This window comes from Ursus maritimus (genome assembly GCF_017311325.1).
Source record: "Ursus maritimus isolate PB19 chromosome X unlocalized genomic scaffold, ASM1731132v1 scaffold_X1, whole genome shotgun sequence".
NCBI classification, from domain to species: domain Eukaryota; kingdom Metazoa; phylum Chordata; class Mammalia; order Carnivora; family Ursidae; genus Ursus; species Ursus maritimus.
Window position 1 is genome coordinate 9,804,680 of NW_024423319.1, and position 19,264 is coordinate 9,823,943.

Sequence of the window (19,264 nt, forward strand, 5' to 3'; positions counted from 1 at the left end):
TGGGTCTCCTGAGTTTGGAACTTGACTCGTACATTGATCAGTCAGTCGGGTTCTGCTTCTTGGGCTCCACGAATGATTTGGTCCGCTGCTTTCCTTTCAGTTGAACACTGGCTATAGCCCTTACCCATAATCTCTTGACCTGAGGGCCTAAAAGTCCTTAAGTTCACAGGCATCATCTTCCTTTTTCCTCAGAGCAAAAGCCTACACGCTGTAGCTCTGGGGAGACAGACACAGGTCCAAAGCAGGTAGCCCTTGTTGCTTTAAGAAATTTAGAGCCTAATAATTTTTTTGGAGGGGGAGTTTCAGTCAGAATCCTCAAGTCCAGGCTTTGAGGGGCACACTTCTAAGGGAAAACTCCAGTTCCTACCTCTTCCATACATGTATCTATCTTGTGGTGAGAAGGATGTGTGCAAGGCCTTTGCCTGAAATGGTATGGGGTGGCATTGCTGCGATTGGGGGTGGTCCACGTGAAACAAAGCTGCTCTTCTTGCGGCACTGTGCATGGTTCAGGCTTCGCCTCCGAACTGGCTTCAAGGCAAAAAGGCAGAATCACGAGAAGGGACGGTCTTGCCTTCAGTTCCACCCTCTGTTCCGGGCAGGTCTGGGCGGCTGTCTTCTTTGGGGGGCTTTTCCTTGCAGAAGAACTTCCTCAGCATATCCTGGATTTCCTTCTTGATGGTCTTGTGCATGTAGCCATAGACGTAGGGGTGGATGCAGCACTGCAGGAAGAAAAGCCAGATGATTATGGTGATCGCCCACTGGGGTACCTCGGTTTGGACGTCCACCCACACGGCCAGGACCGCGAGGAAGCAGTAGGGCCCCAGAGACAGCACGTAGGAGAAAATGATGAGGAAGATCACTTTCGCGGCTTTGCACTCGTAGCATCTGGGCAGGGGAAGGTCGCCGGTGCTGTTGCGACGACTGGCTGGGAGACTCTCCGGGATGTTCACGGCCTCGATGTCATCCTCACTGAAATTGATGTCATCCTCGCCAAGTTCAATGTCATCTTCGCCCAGGTCAATGTTGCACTGGCCTTCCTCCATGCGGCACAGGTCTGCCGTCAGGCGGCGGTCGGCTTCCGTGCCATCTTCCTTGCCCTCCACGCTGCCTTCCCCGGCCACCCAGCTGCTCTCTCTGACCTCCTCGCTGCCCTTGGCCGCCGCACCACCCGCGCTGCTCTCCACGCTCCCTTCCTTGGCCTCCATGCCACCCTCCTGGGCCTGGACCTCACCTCCGTGTTGGCCATGGAACGCATCCTTCCTCCCTCCCTCTTCATCCTCAGTCTCCACGCGGTCCTTGGCTCGAACCCCCAAGCTGTGGCTCTTGACGTTGTACAGCAGAGCGTGCTGCCGCCGGGCTGCGCCGAACACCACGGAGTAGCAGGCAATCATGACCACCAGTGGAATAACCATGAAGGACACCACGCTGAGAATGGCATAGCTGGGGCTGGCCCCCCAGATCATGGAGCAGAGGGCATTGCGCTGGTCAAAGCCAGCCTGGCCCCAACCGTAGAGAGGGGGTGTGCTCTGCAGGATGGCCACGATCCAGGTGCCATAGAGGAGCATGTACCCCCGGCGGTGGGTCATCTTAGAGGGGTAGGAGAGAGGGTGGATGATGGACAGGTAGCGATCCACGGACACCACCACGATGGTGTTGACACTGGCAAAGGCGAACAGGTGAGTGAGGCTCACCAGGGCGGTACAGAAGTGGCTGTTGAGGGGCCAGAAGAGAGGCATGGAAGTGGCCACTACCCAGGGGGCCACGAGCGAGATCTGCAGCAGGTCAGTGACGAGGAGGTTAAAGATGAAGCGGTTGGTGACCTGCAGCAGATGCGGCTTGCGGTGCAGCACGAGCGCCAGCACTATGTTGCCGACGAAGGAGACGGTGAGGAAGATGAGCAGCACGGTCGAGCGGATGATGCCGTGAGCCAGGCTGATGGGCATTTTGGAAAGGGGCACGCACGTGTGGCTGCTGTTGTTTTCGCGTGTGCTGTTGGTGCAGGTGGACGTCATGGCGACGGAGGGTGGGCGGCGGAAGGGGGGCACGGACCGGAGTCGGTGCCCGTGCTGGGGACGAAAGAGACACCCGGGCCCGGTTAGTCATCCCGCCGAGAGGGGCCGCTTCCGGGACCCCCTCCCCGGGACCCCGCGCTGCCCCGGCCGGCGGGAGGGCAGTTTCTCCGCACTTCCTCTTCCGCTCCCGGTCCCTCCGCCCCGCTGTCTCGGGGTCTCGGGGTCCCCCACCCGCCGCTCCCGCGGGCGTGCGCGCGCTGCGTCTCTCCCACATCGTCTCTGCGTCTCTCCAGCACTCTCTTGCGCTGGCGCATGCGCGCGCGCTGTCTCATGCCGGCGCGCTCTCTCCGCCTGTTTACGTGTCGCCCTATCTCTCCCCAGTGTCCCTCACCAGCGCACTTGTCCTGTGTCTCTTTGGGGTGCGTGGCCGTGTCTTACCGTTTTTCTCCAACTCTCTCGCCCGTGTCTCTCACTCTGCCTTCTGTCTCTCCTTCCCAGTCTCTCGCTAGCACGTGCGCGCAGTCGTTCTCCGTCAGTCTGTCGCTCTCTCTCCAACCTTTCTGTCTCTTTGTCACTCCTGTCTGTCCCTCCAGGTCTCAGTCAATTTCTCGGACTCAGTCCCCCGCCGCCCCCGCGACCCCCGCCCCGCTACTCTTTCGCCAGCGTACTTTCCCTGTAGCTGTGTGCGCACGTCTCTCTCTGCCTCTCTCCGCCTGTCTCCCGGTCTCGTCCCCGTCTCTCCCTGCGTCTCTGGCTGATGCGCTCCCGTCTCTCTCTGTGTCTCTGCCTGCCGCGGTCTATGTCTCTCGCTAGTGCGTGCGCTCCTCCGTCTTTTCCCGAGGCTGTCTCCTCTCTCCGGGTATCTCCCAGCCTATCTCCCCGACAATCTCTGTGGGTCCCCAGTGCACCTGTTCAGTATCCCTCGCTGCCTGCGTGTCCCTGTCGGTCTCCGTGTCTCCCCGTCTCCCGCGTGTCCCCCCGCGGTTTCTGTCTCTCCGCGCGTGAAGTTCCCTCTTTACCGCTGTCTGCGCGTCTCTCGCCGTTGCCCCTGAAGATTTACTGCCGCTGTCTCTCCCGGTTGTCCCTGTCTCTCATTGCTCAGGCTATCTCGCTAGCGCGCGCACTTACAGATTCGGATTCTCTGTCTTTCCCTCTGTCCCCGGGACTCTCGCGGAACACTTTCTTTGTATGTTTTAGTGCGTGCGTATCTCTGTGTCTCTCCGTTCGTCTCCGACGATCCCTCACCTCGGTTTTTCTCTGGACGGATCTCTGTCTGCGATCTCTATCTCTGGGTTCACTATTTCGCCACGGAAACCAGCTGCCGCCCTGACCACCGCGGGCTCGGCGGATAAAACTAGTTTCTCAGTGGCTCAGCCACCTCTGGATGCAGGGAGGATGCCTCCTGCGACCCCCTCTCCGTATCCTCCAGCCCGCCCGCTATTTCTCTATATCTCGGGGCGGCGCGGCTGGGGAGAGGGAGCTCGGGGAGAGCAGGAGAGGAGTCAAGGGTGCCGGGCTGCTGCAAGAGTCTGAGAGAGGCAGGGCGGGAGACCCCGGGAGGCAGAGAAAGAAAGAGAATGAGAGAGAGGAAAAAAATGAGACCCGGAGGGACAGAAAGAGGAGAGACAGAGACAGGATGAGAGCCACCCGGAGAGGCAGAGAAAATGATAGGAAGCGGAATGGAGGCAACGAATGAGAGACAGCAAGCGAATGAGACGCAGGGAGAGACGGAGACCGGAAAATCGAAGAGAGACTAAGAAAGAGAGGATGGGGAGCAAAGGGGAGAGCGGGGGGCCGCGCGCGAGAAGTGCGAAGGCACGGGCGAGGGCTGCGGCCAGGCGAGCGGGGCGCTCCGGGGCTCGGCGCCGCCCGGAGCGGCTGCCGTCGGGCCGCGGCGAACTGCGCGTCCGGGGCGCTCGAGCGCGGGGCCAGGTGGGCGCGGGGGCCGCGGCGCCGGCAGCGAAGCCGGGCCGCTTACCTGTTGCTGGCGGAGGCGTCGCGCCGTGGGAACTGCGTGCCGCTCCCTCGGGGCCTCGCCGCGCTCGTCCGGGCTGCCTCCCGAGGCGCCGGCGGCGGGGAGCTCGCGGCGGGCGCGGGGCGCGGCGGGAGCGGGGCGTCTGAGCCCGCACGTCCGGCCGGCGCGCCGCGCTGCGAGCTCTGAGCGGCGGCGGCGGGGGCGCGCGGCGTCTTAAGGCGGCGCGGGGCCCTCACCTTGCGGCGTCCCCCTCCCCTCGGCCCCCGCCCGCGCCGGTGACGCACGAGGCTGCGGGAGCCGGGAGGAGCGGGCCGGAGGGTGGGGGGCGCCGCCGCGGACCCCGCTCGGATCTTCTCCCTCCGCGTCCCCCACCGGGACGGCCGGAACTCGTCGACACCTCACAGACTGGGGATTGTCACCAGGACGGATTTTCATGCAAACCTGTGCCTTCCCGGTCCCCGGATTTCGGGCCAGGCCCCAGCCACGGACCTGCTCAGTTCTTCCAAAGAGGAGCAGAAACCTGGGCCCGGGCCTCGGGCCACGACCTTTGAAGACCCCCCCGCCCCCACTCCACTCCCTTAAAGTAGGAACCACCCTTGGGCCCGAGAGAGGAATCTTGACTTTGAGGTCACTAATTTTCCAGTTTTTTCTAGCTCCCAGCAGGGGCTAAACAGTAGTTCCTTTCCTGTGGGTTTTGGGAGCATTTCGTGGAAGAGACGCTGCTTAAGTGCCCACTATATTACTTGATTGAAGTCTGTCTATAAGTCCGCCCCCCGCACCGGGTACTGTGGTACCGTGTTAAGCTGTTAACACGGAGAATACCACCGAATACTTACCTCAGCCTTGTGAGATAAGTACTGCTATTCTTTTCATTTTATAGAGACAGAAACCGAAGCTAAGGGAGATTACCATACTTGCCCAAGTTCAAGTAAATGTTGCACCTGCTTTATTAACCAAAACTTTCTGGTCTCTCCCAAACCTATGGAGTATTTGCTCTGTATCACGCCCGGGCAGACACAGGGCATAGGCGTCTTCCCCTCCGACCCCCTCCCCGCAAATCAAAAGGGAGGGCCAGGCCTGGGAAGGTATCCCGTATCCCAGTCCAGGGGTCATTTGCGTCTGGTTTCCAAGAGATGAGGAAACGTTTTCTAGGTAGGAATGAAGGGAAAACATGTTCTGCAAGAAGGAGACACGCTGGCAGAAATAAGGCTGCGGGAGAGAGCTGGGTGCCAAGAGAGGCTGCAGCATGGTGAGTGTCAGGAGGGGAGCTGGAAAAATGGGGCAGGGGCAGGTCCTGAAGGACCTTGAACGCCAGCCTGGGGACTTCGGACTGTATCCTGAGGTCCCTAGAGGGCTGGTGAGGATTTGTTTCATTATGAACAATTTCAAACATACACAAGTGTAATGAGAATAATAAGATAAACCCCCATGTTGCCACCTTTCAGCCTTAACAATGATAAATATTTTGCCATTATTGTTCATTGATGGTTTCCGTGCAGGGCAATGTGATGAGATTTCTGTTTTTCCAGGGCTTCTAGAAGCAGGGCTGAGGTGGGGGTGCTAGACATTGAACGGACAAAGAGCAGAAAGGAGGCTGTGGCAGGGGGCAAGTCCAGTCTTGACAGGTCTCACATAGGGGGTTGAACAGAGAGACCCACAGAGAGGCAAAATTGACAGAGGTGAAGGATAAGGGCAGGAGGTGTTGGAGAGGGTCTAGAATGAGCACAAGATTCTGAGTTGGTTGATGGGCTAGAGAGAGATGCCCCCTACTCCTGCATCCCATGCCTCCTGGACAGGGAGACGAGGCAGGTGTCTAATCAGGCTCCAGGACGCTCTTTGGATTTTAAGTCCTACATTTGCTGTAGATCATTTGTCTGTTTTCTGCTAGGCCTGATTTTATCTTCCCAAGGTTGAACGGTACAAACCTGGTCGTTTTTCCTGGAGACGGTTTCCATGATAATCACTCACAGTTATTAATTTCTAGCCTCACGCTGGCCATGGTGCAGAATCCGGGGTGGCACATGCATCGTCAGGTGGGAGTTCCCTCAGACCCTGGTATTTTGGAATCCCTTGGGAGGCAGTCAAGCCGTGAGAAGTGGCCAGAGGCAAAGGCCAGTTCAGTCCGTCCCGCCCTTTCCTCCTGTCCACTGTGGTCCCGAGAGTTCCCTGGACTTCTGGGGTCCATCAGGGACAGGGCGCAGACCGTGAGGTACATATTAAAGGGGGGTGCCTAGGAATGGCAGGCGCATGGGGTTTGCGGCTGCTCCCCTGGGCGCCAAGCGGGATGAGGGGCGTGGAGCAGCCCCAGTGGGATGAGGCCTGTGCAACTGAGGCCAGTCTGCCTGCAGGGGACAGCAAGAAAGCCAAGGAAGCTCTGGGAAAGAAATGAAAGTCTTTTTTTTTTTTTTTTGGTAAGGGGAGCTATTTGAGGGTTGTAAATCCTCAGGTGTCTGTTTCCTCTTATTCCCTCCAGGCATGAACAGAGTTGGTGTCCTTGAATTTCAAAGGCATTCAAGTATCAGCATCCCAACTGGAGGTATGTGGGGGGCCTTGGAGAATGTGGATTTGGCTTCAGGCCCTGCAGGCTCTGATTCTGATGGCCTTGGAAGAGCCCTTCAACTGACAAGCTTCCTTAGATTCTGGAGAGGTTCTTGGGGATGAGACAGGGAGAGTTTGGGGTGATGGCACAAGTCACTTAGTCCTTTTCCCACCTTCAAAATTCTGTGGCAGCAGAAGTAAGCTGGGGATAATGCTATTGATGAGGCAGGGCTGGAGAGCAAGAAGCTCCTAGAAGAAAGGGCTCTAGGGCCTGGCGACAGTCACACGCTGCAGCAGTGGTCAGCAGCATGCCAGCCTTCTTCCCAGACTTGTTCACCTCATCAGACTGCTCTGATGGCTGAACCAGCTGCTGCGTGAGGGAAGTCACAGGCCCACGACCCGTTCTGGTAACACTGGAGGTGCAGGGGGTCCTTGAGTGCCTACCATGTGCCAAGCCCTATGTTTGCTTTATCCTCTTTAATCCTTGAGGAAACTCTGCAAGTTAGAGATTAATACAGTTTTTTTTAGAACCCAAGCCATCATATATCATTACGGAAAAAAAATGCTGGAAATTTAACTGTCATATCACTCATAGCAATATACCTCTTGATTTCAAAGATGCTAAAATGCAAAACAAATTTTTTAAATGTGCTTTAGAATCAGTGTATGATAGTACCATCCCTGTCCTTACAGAGAGGTTGAATAACTTACCCAAGGCCACACAGCAAGTACATTTTGGAGCCGAGAGGTTAAAACCTGTTCTACCCGACTCCCAAGCAGGGACATTTCCTAGACTGCTTCTTGGAAGGCTCAAGAGGCAAAACAGAAAGACTCCCAGAGACCCAACTTAGAAAAAACGTTTGGAATCCAGGTGAGTTGCCAGAATTGCAGGAAGACAAATGCAGGTGCGGTGATAATGGCCTCTCTTAGTGGGACACATGGCTCCCATAGGTGGTGACATGACTAAATTAATCTAAATTCTAAGTCACACTCCTCTTGCTTAGCGAGTTCGTAATAAGTCAGTGGGGAATAATATATGGTTTTGTTCTGGAGTGCCTATCCATGGGGGCGTTTTAAGTTTTTCCATGTTATGAGCTGCTCTGGCATTCTTTAGGTCAGCCCTAGGGGTTGCGTTTGCAAAATCCAAACAAAATTAAGTACCATCTGGGTGTGAGCTAATATTGCCCACTCTGTGGGTTTGGACAGGACGGAAGGTCTGGATTTCAAAGCTATGTCTATCCAAATCAAATGGTTTGGAAGAGAATATTGGCAGAAAATAATTGGATGGATTAGAAATGAAGAGCAGGAGATCTGAGTTCTAGTCCTAGTTCTGTGGCTAACTTGCTGTGTGACTATGAGAAGATCCCCTCCCCTCTCTGATCTGTTTTATTAACCCACCAAATGAGGGGAAGGGAGTGTTAGATAATCTCTAAGGATCTTGTCAGTTTCTGACTTTTGATTCCATCTACTTTCTATCAAGATGTTACTAAAAATCCCCTAAACTAATCCAACTCAAATATTTAAAAACTGAAATCTGGACTTCTGCTTCTGGCCATGAAAGAATAACAAAGACTGGGTTTACCTTTCTACCTTAAACAACTAAAAAAGTGGACAAAATTTATGGAATAATGATTGTCACACACTGGAAAACAGGAAGTACAGGACAGTAATCCTCAGGAAAAGAGAAATAAATGAGGTGAGCCCAGTTCAGTACATAGAAAGGGTTTCCAGGTGGGGAACTCAGGTTGAACCTGAAAATCTGCTTAAATTGAGGAAACAGAGTTTAGAATTCAGGGAGGTGAGCTTAGCTAGAATTTACAAGGTAATATACTAGAGAGGAGCTTGAGAGAGAGAGAGAGAGAGAGAGTGCACACTCCAGGGATCTGTAAAAGGTACCTCTCAAATTTTTGACCAAATACTGATCAGCACATGTGTGTGAGAAAACTACCTATGGCTGGGGAAAGAATGACTCAAAAGGAGCAGGTAGAGTGATTTCTAGAACTCACGCATGGCTGGCTATAGCTCAGTTTCCCAAAAGCCAGAGAGAAGACACTTCATAACATATAGGGCATCAGACTCAATACTCAGAAGAAGATTGCCTTAGTGGTGGGGCCAAATCACCTTTAGTCTGAAGTTTGTTCTGATCCCACACAGCAAAGCTTAAAATCAAGCTTTGAAAGGATTGAACAGCTTCCAAGTATCTTTACCACAACCCAGAGCAAAGCTCAAAACTATTTGAAGGAGTACAGAAATTATCCAGCACCCAACAAAATAATATTTGCCAAGTCTAAAATCCAATAAAACATTACGAGGTGGGCAAAACAAGAAAATGTGATCCCTAATAAGAAGAAAACTCCTTACATAGAAACAGACGCAGATGATAGGATTGGTAGACAAAGACATTAAAATTTTTTAAAAATAGGCTTCGTATGTTCAGGAAGGTAGAGGAGAGCATGGGCATGTTAAGAAGAGACACAGAAGAGAGAAAACAGACTTAAATCTTACTTCTAGAGATAAATAATATTAATGTCTGAGATAAGAAATACACTAGATGACAGTATTTACATGTTAGATGCTGCATAAGAAAACTCCAGTGAACTTGAAGACAGCAATAGAAACTGTCCAGAACGAAACTGAGAGAAAAAAGAGAGAAGAAAATGACCAAAGAAAGCAACAGTGAACTGTGGGACAACTTCTAGTGTAATTGAAGTCCCAAAAGGAGTTAGGGAGACAGAAATATTATTTGAAGACATAATGGCCGAAACTTTCCAAAGGGTAATAAAAACTATAAACCCACAGATCCAAGAACCTCAACAAAATTGAAGCACAAGGAACCTGAAGAAAACCGTATCACAGCACATCAGAATGCTTGCCTCTCCATAGAGCTGGTAAGTATTTGGAGAAACTAAAACCTTCATACACTGCTTTTGGAATGTCAAATAGGGCAGCCACATTGGAAAGTGGTTTGGTTAAAAAATGTTAAACACAGCCCTACCGTTCGACCCAGTCTTTCCACTCCTAAAAGAAATTAGAACATTTGCCCATGCGGTGATGTACACAAACGTTTATTGTTCCTTTATTTGTAGTAGATAAAAACTGGAAACAATTCTAATGTCTACCAGCAGGCAAATGGTACCTTCAACACATTGGAATACCATTCAGCTAAAAGAGAACAAATTGTTGATATAGATATGACAACATGGATGAATGTCAAGATAATTATGCTGAGTGAAAGAAACCACACAAAAAAGAGTACATCCTGCATGATTCCATTTATATAGTGTTTCAGAAATGCAAACTAATCTAAAGTGACAAAAAGCAAGTCAGTGGTTGCCTTGGGATGGGGGAAGGGAGGGGAGGGGAATAAATTACAAAAGGGATATGAAGAATCTTTTGGAGGTGATGCAAATGTTCATTATCCTCGTGGTGGTGATGGTTTTGCGGGTATATACCTATGTCAAAACTCATCAGGTTGTACTCCTTGGCTATGTGTGGTTTAATCTACATCTATTATACTTAAATAAAACTGTAAATACAAAAGAGCCCCTGGAAAAGAAAACCCCAAGGCCAGTGGTTTGTGTCCCCAGGATCCCACCTCAAGCATTAGTACACTGGCGTTTGTCCGAGGGAACCATCAGGCCCCCCAGCACCCCTGTCTGGGCTGTCATCAGTCCAGCCTTGTGTTCTAGTCATCAGTGTCCTTGCCCCGTCTTCCTTCCATGATGGGAACACAATGTAAGCTCTTCCCAAAGGCTTGCAGAATTGTGTCCATCCCCTCGTGGCTGGCTAACAGCGCCCATTTACTGAGGACTTACAATGTACCTGGCACTTCACCTCTCTGAGCTCATTTAATGAACGCTGGGAGACAGGTGCCACCATCAGCTTCATTTAATAGATGGGGAACCAAAGCCTTAGAAAGGAGCCGTGACTTACTCAGAGTCACTCAGGAACAGGCAAGGCTAAAATTTGATTTAGGACAGAGTCTGACTTTACAACGTGGTTGCTTAGCTGCTACGAGATTTTGCTTCCCTATTCTAAGCAATTTTTAAAAACATATCACTGATGTGCAAGGAACTTTATACACCTTATCTCATCTAATTTCCCAACAGTCTTATGAGATGGGTATTGCCAATATTCCTTATCTTATAGATGAGAAGACTGAGGCTCAGAGAAGCTAAATAATTTGCTCAAAGTCATCCCAGTAGCATGTGGAAAAAGTCAGAGCTCACTGCCTGGTAGCTGCTTTGCTTACTGTCACTCCCAAAGCAGGAAACCCTCTGATCTTTGGACCCAAGCTAAGTCAGCTTGCCCAGAGGCTCAGGAGTTTCACAATGTGACCTTGGTGCAGTGTCCGGGGCCAGGAGCGCTGGGCAGACCTGCCCCCTTCCACAACGTACATTCTTTGAGTGGAGGGCTTGGGTGGTTAGAACTGACACACTGCTAATTAGTAGTGAATCTGCAGAGTACGAAACACTCCAAACCTCTCCCGGCTCTGCCTTAGATATCAGGGTCTGTGGAGTTTTCAAAGGCTGATTTATATTCTGTTGGTCACTGAATTAAGACATTTGGAAGTTGGCTTCACAACACAGTAGGAACACTGAGCTCGATGGCAGTTAAGAAGCCGAGGAGAGGGGCGCCCGGGTGGCACAGCGGTTGGGCGTCTGCCTTCGGCTCAGGGCGTGATCCCGGCGTTATGGGATCGAGCCCCACATCAGGCTCCTCCGCTATGAGCCTGCTTCTTCCTCTCCCACTCCCCCTGCTTGTGTTCCCTCCCTCGCTGGCTGTCTCTGTCTCTGTCTCTGTCAAATAAATAAATGAAATCTTAAAAAAAAAAAAAGAAAAAAAAAGAATCAGAGGAGAGCTCTGGAGCCAGTGGGTTGACCAGAGAAAGGCAATTCTTGTGTGCTCAGATGCCTTCCTTGAACAGTTCGTGTTGCTTCTGGGTTGTAGTGATGTTGCCAGTCTACAGCAAATAGGATTATGTTTCCACATTTAGGGAAAATATTTCTGCCATGCTCAAGCATCAGCCTTCGAGGGGGAGACAAATCAGCCACTTCAAGCCAAACTGTAATGGCCATACATGTTTTTTGAGTTTTTGCCCACATGAATGCAAAAGGTAGCACTTTGCTAGAAGATGCTTCTGTGAAATTCTTCGAAAGGGGTATTCAGTGGTTACAGTGAAGTTACCTGGAGACAGTCTGTACCGATGTGTGAGAGCTGACTGTTAAGTTTTCAGGAATTTTGCAAGTGCTTGTTAAAAGTGAAATTATATAAACCTATCGTTAAATGAACAAAATACAGGTAATAAATACTCAAAACACATCACTTCCTGATTATTTTGTTACCTTTTACCATGACCTGTGATCTTGAGGTTACTTGCGTCCATTCTGTCTGTACGGCGCCAATATGTTAAAATGATGTGCTTTCTACACATCTCTTCCCAGCACTGCATCCGCTGATACCACACTGGTCACTTGAAATGGGCCAAGGGAATATTTTCACCATGGAAACCATCAAACCCTACAAATTAGGATGCTTCTCTCTGAGATTCAGATGTTAAACCTTTACCAACACATCCCTGTCTGTAGAACGCATTCAAGTTTTTTATATAGCTTTATCGAGCTAGAACCCTCATGCCAAACACCCATTTAAAGTGTACAATTCAACTGATTTTAGTATATTCACAGATACGGGCAACCATCACCACAGTCAATTCTTGAATATTTTCACGACTTCAGAAAGAAACCCCATACCCTTTAGCTAATAGCCCCTTATCCCCCCACTCACACCTCTCAGACTTAACCAACCACTAATCTCCTTTTTGTCTCTATAGATGTGTCTATTCTGGGCATTTCATGTAAATGGGATTATATAGTATGTGGTCTGTTGCAACTGGCTTCTTTCACTTAACATAGCGTTTTCAAGATTCATCCATGTTGTGATATGTATCAATCCTTCATTCCTTTTTATGACCAAGTAATATTTCATGGTATGGATAGACCACCATTTGCTTATCTGTTCATTAGTTGATGGACGCTTGAGCTGTTTCTACCTTTGGGCTGTTGTGAATAGGGCTGCTGTGAACACTCATGCACGAGTTTTTGTCTGAACCCCTGTTTCCAGTTCCTTTGGGTATATGCCTTGGCGTGGAATCGGTGGGTCATATGGCGATGCCGTTTAGCCCTGGATCTGCCGGATTGTTTTCCACAAGAGCTGCACCGTTTTACATGTCCACCTGTAGCGTACTGGGGTTGTGATTTCCGCACATTCTCACCAACACTTGTTAGTTCCCATCTTTTCATTCTAGCCGTCCCGTGGATGTGAAGTGGTATCTCCTTGTGGTTTTGATTTGCATTTCCCTAATGATCTTTTCGTGTGTGTGCTGCCATGGGTTTATCTTTCTTAGAGAAATGTCTATTCAGATCCTCTTGTAGAGCACTTCTAAAATATCTCTGATCCTCCTAACAACCTTGCATGATTCCCATTTACAGTTGAGGTAACCGAGGCTCCAAAAGATTGAGTGACTCGCTTAATTTGTGCACAGCTCGAAATGGAGCTGGGATCTGATTGTGTGTGGTTCAAAAACCCATGTTCCTCCATTCCACCACATGGTTTCCGTGATCTTGAGCTGTTGGCTGATGCGTAAAGACTAATTACTCTTGTCCAGTGGATGTACTCCTGGTTCTAGTCCTGGCTCTGTCCCTGGGCCCCCCACAGTCTCATTTCTCAAAGGAAGAGTTTGAGTAGATGACCTCTATGTCACTGCATTGGTCTAATAGCAAAATTGGCCCCTTCATTTTGTATGCAGATGTCCCAAGGATTTGTACAAAGGAGGCTTGATTGCTCCGTGTGTTATTTTGAGTGGTTAATGGGATTCTTTTTCTCGGTGCATTATGTTGCACTTGCCTACACTGACGCTCACCTGCTACTTTTCAGCCCACTCACACAGCCTCTCAGCATCTTCCTGCAGTTTAATCTAAAGAGCTTAACATGTTACTACCCAGAAGGGTTGGGTGTTGCCTGGAAACCTGAAGTTTTTACTAGGCTGACTTTCCTCCACATAATTTTTGAGTAAATCAAATAAGTTAGATCTTCCTCGGTCTTCGGGGGGAGGCCATAGTGTCTACGCTTCTCTCCCTACAGAAAGTTGGGTTTATCCCTGTTTCCTGTCCCTATGCCCATTGCTTCTCCGTGATACAAACATACTCTCAATCCCAGAGTGATTTGGCACTATGTCAAAAAGCTTCTGTTTCCACATTCTCTTTTTACTCATGCTTTTTACTGCTTATTCCCATCTTTACTACTTAAAAATTTCTGATAGACTGGTCAGCCATGACTTCGTCTTGTGTAAACTGTTGTCCACCTGGCCACTGAGCTCATTCCTTGTTATAAAAATTATGTATTTCCCAGCCCGTGCCCTGTGACCTCCTTAGGACCCTACCTTACCAATGGAACTCATGTTGTCAACGTGCCAGCCTTTGTCATGGGGGCCCTCGGTGAGGACAGATTGCACCTTCTGGCCTAGTTTGATGGGGGCACTCTACCATCAAAGTTCTAGTGAAGGCTGTAGTTCTAGCCTACTCTGTAGGCCTTGGGCATCCACAGCATTTGCCGCTATCTAGTCTAGCAACTTGGACACTTCCAGTGAGAGCTAGGAAGCAGACGTCCCAGTGATATCTTGTATGGTGTCATCTGTTCACTTCTTGGCTTCTCCAGCATGGCTGTTATCCCACCTGTCAGCTGTCCTTACTGATCATCTTGCTGGGCTCTTGGCTTTAGCTTTTCGGTACTTTGCCTGGTTTCTCCCCAGTTCCCTTGGTCCCTCCTGATTTTTAGTCTGCTTCTTCCTGCCACTCTTGGATAGTGTCTTTTTTCCCTTTGCTTGAGCCACCTTTCCATTTGGAGAAGGAGCTCTTTTCACACTGCTTATCTCTCTCTTACTTGGTTACTTATTGCCGAAAGGTAGTTCTTTCCAAGTTTCTGGTATTTTATTTTCTTTCTTTCTTTAATTTATTTTTTGAAAAGATTTTATTTATTTGTCAGAGAAAGAGAGCGAGAGAGAGCGAGAAAGAGAGAGAGCGTACAAGCAGGGGGAGCAGCAGGCAGAGGAAGAAGCAGACTCCCTGCTGAGTAAGGAGCCTGATGCAAGACTAGATCCCAGGACCCTGAGATCATGACCTGAGCCGAAGGCAGACGCTTCACTGACTGAGCCACTCAGGTGTCACCCAAGTTTCTGGTATTTTAGTTTTTTTGCCACATATTACCCTGGTTTTCCAATTAGATGTTTTCCAAACCATCTGCAGGCCTCTTGAGGTTCTTGACTGACTTAACTTTTTCAAATCCTCTCCTAACAAATGTTCACATTTGGTCAGGGCTCCTTTGCTAGCATGAAGTAAATAAGCATGTGGTGGATTTCTTTGGCTTTCCCTGTCCCACCAGGATGCTGGCCCTGGTTATTCTGGGATCTGCATTTCTGAAGGCTTCACTCTCAATGACCTGATCAGTACCTGTTACTAATTACAGGCCTCCATCTTCCGTAGCGGCTCGGGGTGCAGGAGGAGGACAGATGAAACCAATGGGTGCTCCATGCCAATCTGTGGTGTCAGAGAACCTGGCTTCTGGCCTGTCTCAGTCACAGTTTCCCTGTATGGTACTTAGAAGGCCATTTCCCTTCTCCGGGCTCACTTTCCTCCTTTCCCTGAGGGGATGACCCACAGGAAGGACAGGGACCTATAACTGCGGTCCCAGTGATGCAGTTTGCGTTACCACCTTTTAAATGTGCACCCTTGTCTGTGAGTAAGGAGTCAGATTGAGCCTTGGGCAAGAGTTTTGGACCCCTCCAGTGTCTGAACCTTGGAATCAGCATTTCGATCTGGATTGCTGGCTGTGGTGGGGCTGTCTGGGTCTGGAGAAAAAAGGGTCCTGAAATATCATTCTCAGTTCTACCAGGCCCAGCCCTGGACTCCGGCTTTCCAGTCTCTTCCACAATGGTCTGAGGAGCACCGCCGACCGAGCCTACTGTTTCTTTGAGAACAGTTATTCTTAACTTTAGTTTTTCTGGGTCAGGGGCCCCTTTGAAAAGCTGCCGAAAGTTAGGGACCCTGTCCACCAAAAAATGCATGTACCCACACCCACACACTCACATATATGCACCAGTCTAAACCTAATTGTAGAGTGTTCATGATCTTTGAAGGCAATCCACTGAGTCTGGAGTCTAGGGAGCCTTGGTTAACCTCTGCTCTAGAAAATGGCTCCTGGTCTGTGCTGAACTTGGCATCCTCCCTTGCAGCTTACTTGTGCTCTGGACCAGTGTGGGTGATCAGCAAACCACCAGAATTGATCCGGAGCCTTGACTGTATCTGGAAGGAGCCATTTCACCTTGGACAGTAATTCTGTAGCTGAGAAGTCGTGCTAAGCTCTGCCAACAATAATAAGGAGGGGGAATGAGGGCCAAGTGGGCTGATTCTCACAGCATCTCAGGTCAAGGGGCTTCTCTTGTGGGAGGCTTGCTGGCGGGTGTGGAATGGCTGGGAAGTGCTTCTGTGGTTGGCAAATGTGGAGGAGAATCCATGCTTTCTACTCTACCAGCCAAAACCTATGAAAAATTGTCCAAGAGTAAGGTAAAGAGGGAAGGAAGTATGTTCAGGTGCAAAGTGGCCGTTTGAATGAGGGTGAAGGACTAATGGGTGAAATGAGTAGACTTAGAAAGCCAGTGACCTAAAAAAGAAGCGAGCCCAAGGACAAGTAAACGGTGGAGGAGAGGGAAGGTTTTTAGGCAGAGCCTGTCTCACACGGATATTTTATTTCTTGATGGAGATGTTGTGATTTTCCTTTCTGGGCCGTGGAGCTGCGGAGAAAGGCCAGGGGGATGTTGGGATCCAGAAATGTGCTGTGCAAAGGGCACCGGTGTTGCTTGGGGCATGCGGATCCATCCTTCACGTACCTGCGTTCGGCCCATTGTGAAGCACCGTGTCCATGCTGGAGGCGGAGCAATGTTGAGTGCAGGCCGTCCGCACCTTTCGTGGTGAACGTTTATGAAGAGTAACTATCCAAGCCACGGAGCTTGAGCGAGGGCTTGGACTAGACTAGCACCATCAGCGAAAAGCTCCTTTGGAGCAACAGGCCGAAGAAAAAGGCGCCAGCTCATTGGAATTAATTGTGTCAGCCTTGGGTATCTGCTTGGCATCATGAATTTACCCTTGGCATTGACCCAGCCAAAGAGCTGGCGTGGCGGCAGGAGTGTAACCGAGGCAGGAGAGTCCTGCTTTTCCTGTGGTGTATTCGAGTGGGAAAGCCAGTGGGGCTTGGAGGCTCAAAAGCTTTTTTTTTGCTCAAATGTAGCACTTTCCCTGCCTAAGGCAACATGCTGTTTCTGTGGGTGGTTGTAGGTGTGCTCGTGGGGTAATAACCCGGGAAATGTTTATAATCAACCACTTCAGAGGCGGCAGGGGTGAACCGCTGCTAACAAACCACACACCGCCACTTGCTTGCCCCACCACGAGTAGGCAGAGAGAGTGCTGGCTGCCCAGGAGTTTTTTCTCTTTCTTCTTGGACCTCTCTTATCGTCTTTATGGTCAAGGACTTTCAGGACAGAACCGTGAGGTTGGCCGCCCGAGTGATGGTGCTGAGGATGGGTCCCAGGCCTGCCGAATTAGCGAACCCTCCAGGTTGCTGGGAACTCTTTGCGTGTCTTTAGTCTGCATGTAGGTCCACGGGCCCTTCAGAAGACTTTGACTTGTTCTGTGGCTTTTGCTATCCAGTGCGAGACTAGGGTACCTGCCATCACTTTTGCTCGTTCTTGTAGGCCGTGCTCTGAGTTTCAGCCTCACCCGCCAGAGCCACATCCAGAGGGGGCAGATCCAGAAACGCACCAGCTCGTGTTATGTTCTACGGGCAATAGGGATGGGAGCTATATGGAACATGCCAGTGTCTGCTGTGCTGAATTTCTGCTTCTAGCCCAAACAGCCTATTCCACGGGCCCCGTTCTCAGGGTACTAGGCTCATATCATTGTGTGTTTTGTTTTGGTTTTTGTTTGTTTGGGTATGGGCTGTTTGGACCTGGAACGGACACTTGACCCAAGAGTGGTCCCCACCTAGGCTGTCACCAAGGCCTTGGCCTAAGAGTGGCCTTGGCAGTCAGCCAGGCCATGCAGAAAGTGCCCTCTGGGATTTGGACTAGAGAATGTCAAGAGGCTTGGTCAGTTGGTTGGTAGCGAAGCATGGGCAAGAAAGCAGAGACACCAGGAGAGAGAACTTGGCACGTGTGAAAGGGAAATGGTGGGAGTAGCAGGTCCCCAGAGAAGCCTTAGCTCCTGATGACTTTCAACTTCCAAGTTCCTCCTCTCACTTTTTAATTAGTTTTATTGTGGAAATTCTCAAATGTATGCAAAATTAAAGACAATAGCTTAATAAACCCCGTACACCCATCACCCAACTTAAGCAATTATCATAGCCAATCTTGTTTCATTTAGTTCCCACCCGCTCCCTTCTCCCATCCCCTGGAGCACTGAAAGCAAAACAGCTTTATTGAGGCATAATTTACAAACTATAAAATTCACCCATTTTAAGTGTAAAACACAGTGGCTTTTAGTAAATTTACAGGGTCGTACCAATATCACCACATCCAGTTTGAGAACATTTTTATCACCCCGAAGAGATTCCTTGTGCTCATTTTCCTGCACTTTCTTTCCCACCCGGAGCCCCCTCCAACCACTAATCTGCTTTCTGTATATATTTGCCTTTTCCAGACATTTTATATAAATGGAATCATACAATACGCAGATTTTGCTTCTATCTTAAACTTAGCATAATGTTTTTGAGGCTGTAGTCTGTATCAGTAGTTTGTATACTTTTTTGTTGAATAATATTCCATTGTATATGGATATACCACATTTTGTTTGTCCATTTACCAGTTGATGGACATTTGGCTTGTTTCCACTTTTTGGCTGTTATCAATAATACCATTTTATATATATATTCACTCCTAGAACATTTTGAAGCGAACCTCTGATATAATTTCATCTGTGAATAGTTCCGTACGTATCTCTGAATTAAGTCCAGGAGTCTTTCAAGAAAACAACCATAAACACAGTGCCATTACCACATGTGGAATAATCAGCAATAATTCGTTAATATCACAGGCTATCCAGTGAGTATTAAAATTTCCAATGATCTCTTAGATGCCGTACGATTTTTAAAGTTATACAGTTTGTTGGAATCAGGAGCTAAATAAGGTCTTCAATTGTGATTGCTTGATATGTATTTAAGCCTTTTTTATCTACAGGTTCCCCCATAGCCTCTCTCTCTAATTGATTTGTTGAAGAAATGAGATCATTTGTTCTGTAGAGTTTCCCAGAGTCTGGATCTTACCTTTGCATCCCTGTGATGTCTTTTAATATGTTCCTCTGTCCTTTGTGTTTTCCTGTAAATTGGTAGTTAGATTGCTGCTTCATCAGACTCACGTATGCCTTTTGGCAAGACTCCTTCACAGAAGGTGTTAGGTGCTTCCATCAGGAAGTGATCTGGAAACTCCAGAGCTTCTGCAGGTGTGTGTGCTTTGGATGGGGCCACTGGGGTGGCATACCATGGTCTAGCAAGAAGTCCCAACTCTTTAGGCTTTCATCTGTGTCTTAGTCAGTTTGGGCTGCTGTGACAGAAGAGAGATTAAACAGCAGACATGTATTTCTCACAGTTCTGACGGCTGGGAAGTCCAAGATCGAGGCAGATTTGGTGTCTGGAA

At 49.5% G+C, this 19,264-nt stretch overlaps 1 protein-coding gene across 1 annotated transcript; it reads right to left on the bottom strand.

The window, feature by feature from the left end:
• Positions 1-530: 530 nt before the first annotated feature.
• LOC121105216 (probable G-protein coupled receptor 101) lies at positions 531-2,012 on the bottom strand. Its single transcript, XM_040641606.1, has one exon. The coding sequence runs from the start codon at positions 2,010-2,012 to the stop codon at positions 531-533; it is 1,482 nt and encodes a 493-aa protein (XP_040497540.1).
• Between the last annotated feature and the right edge of the window lie 17,252 nt (positions 2,013-19,264).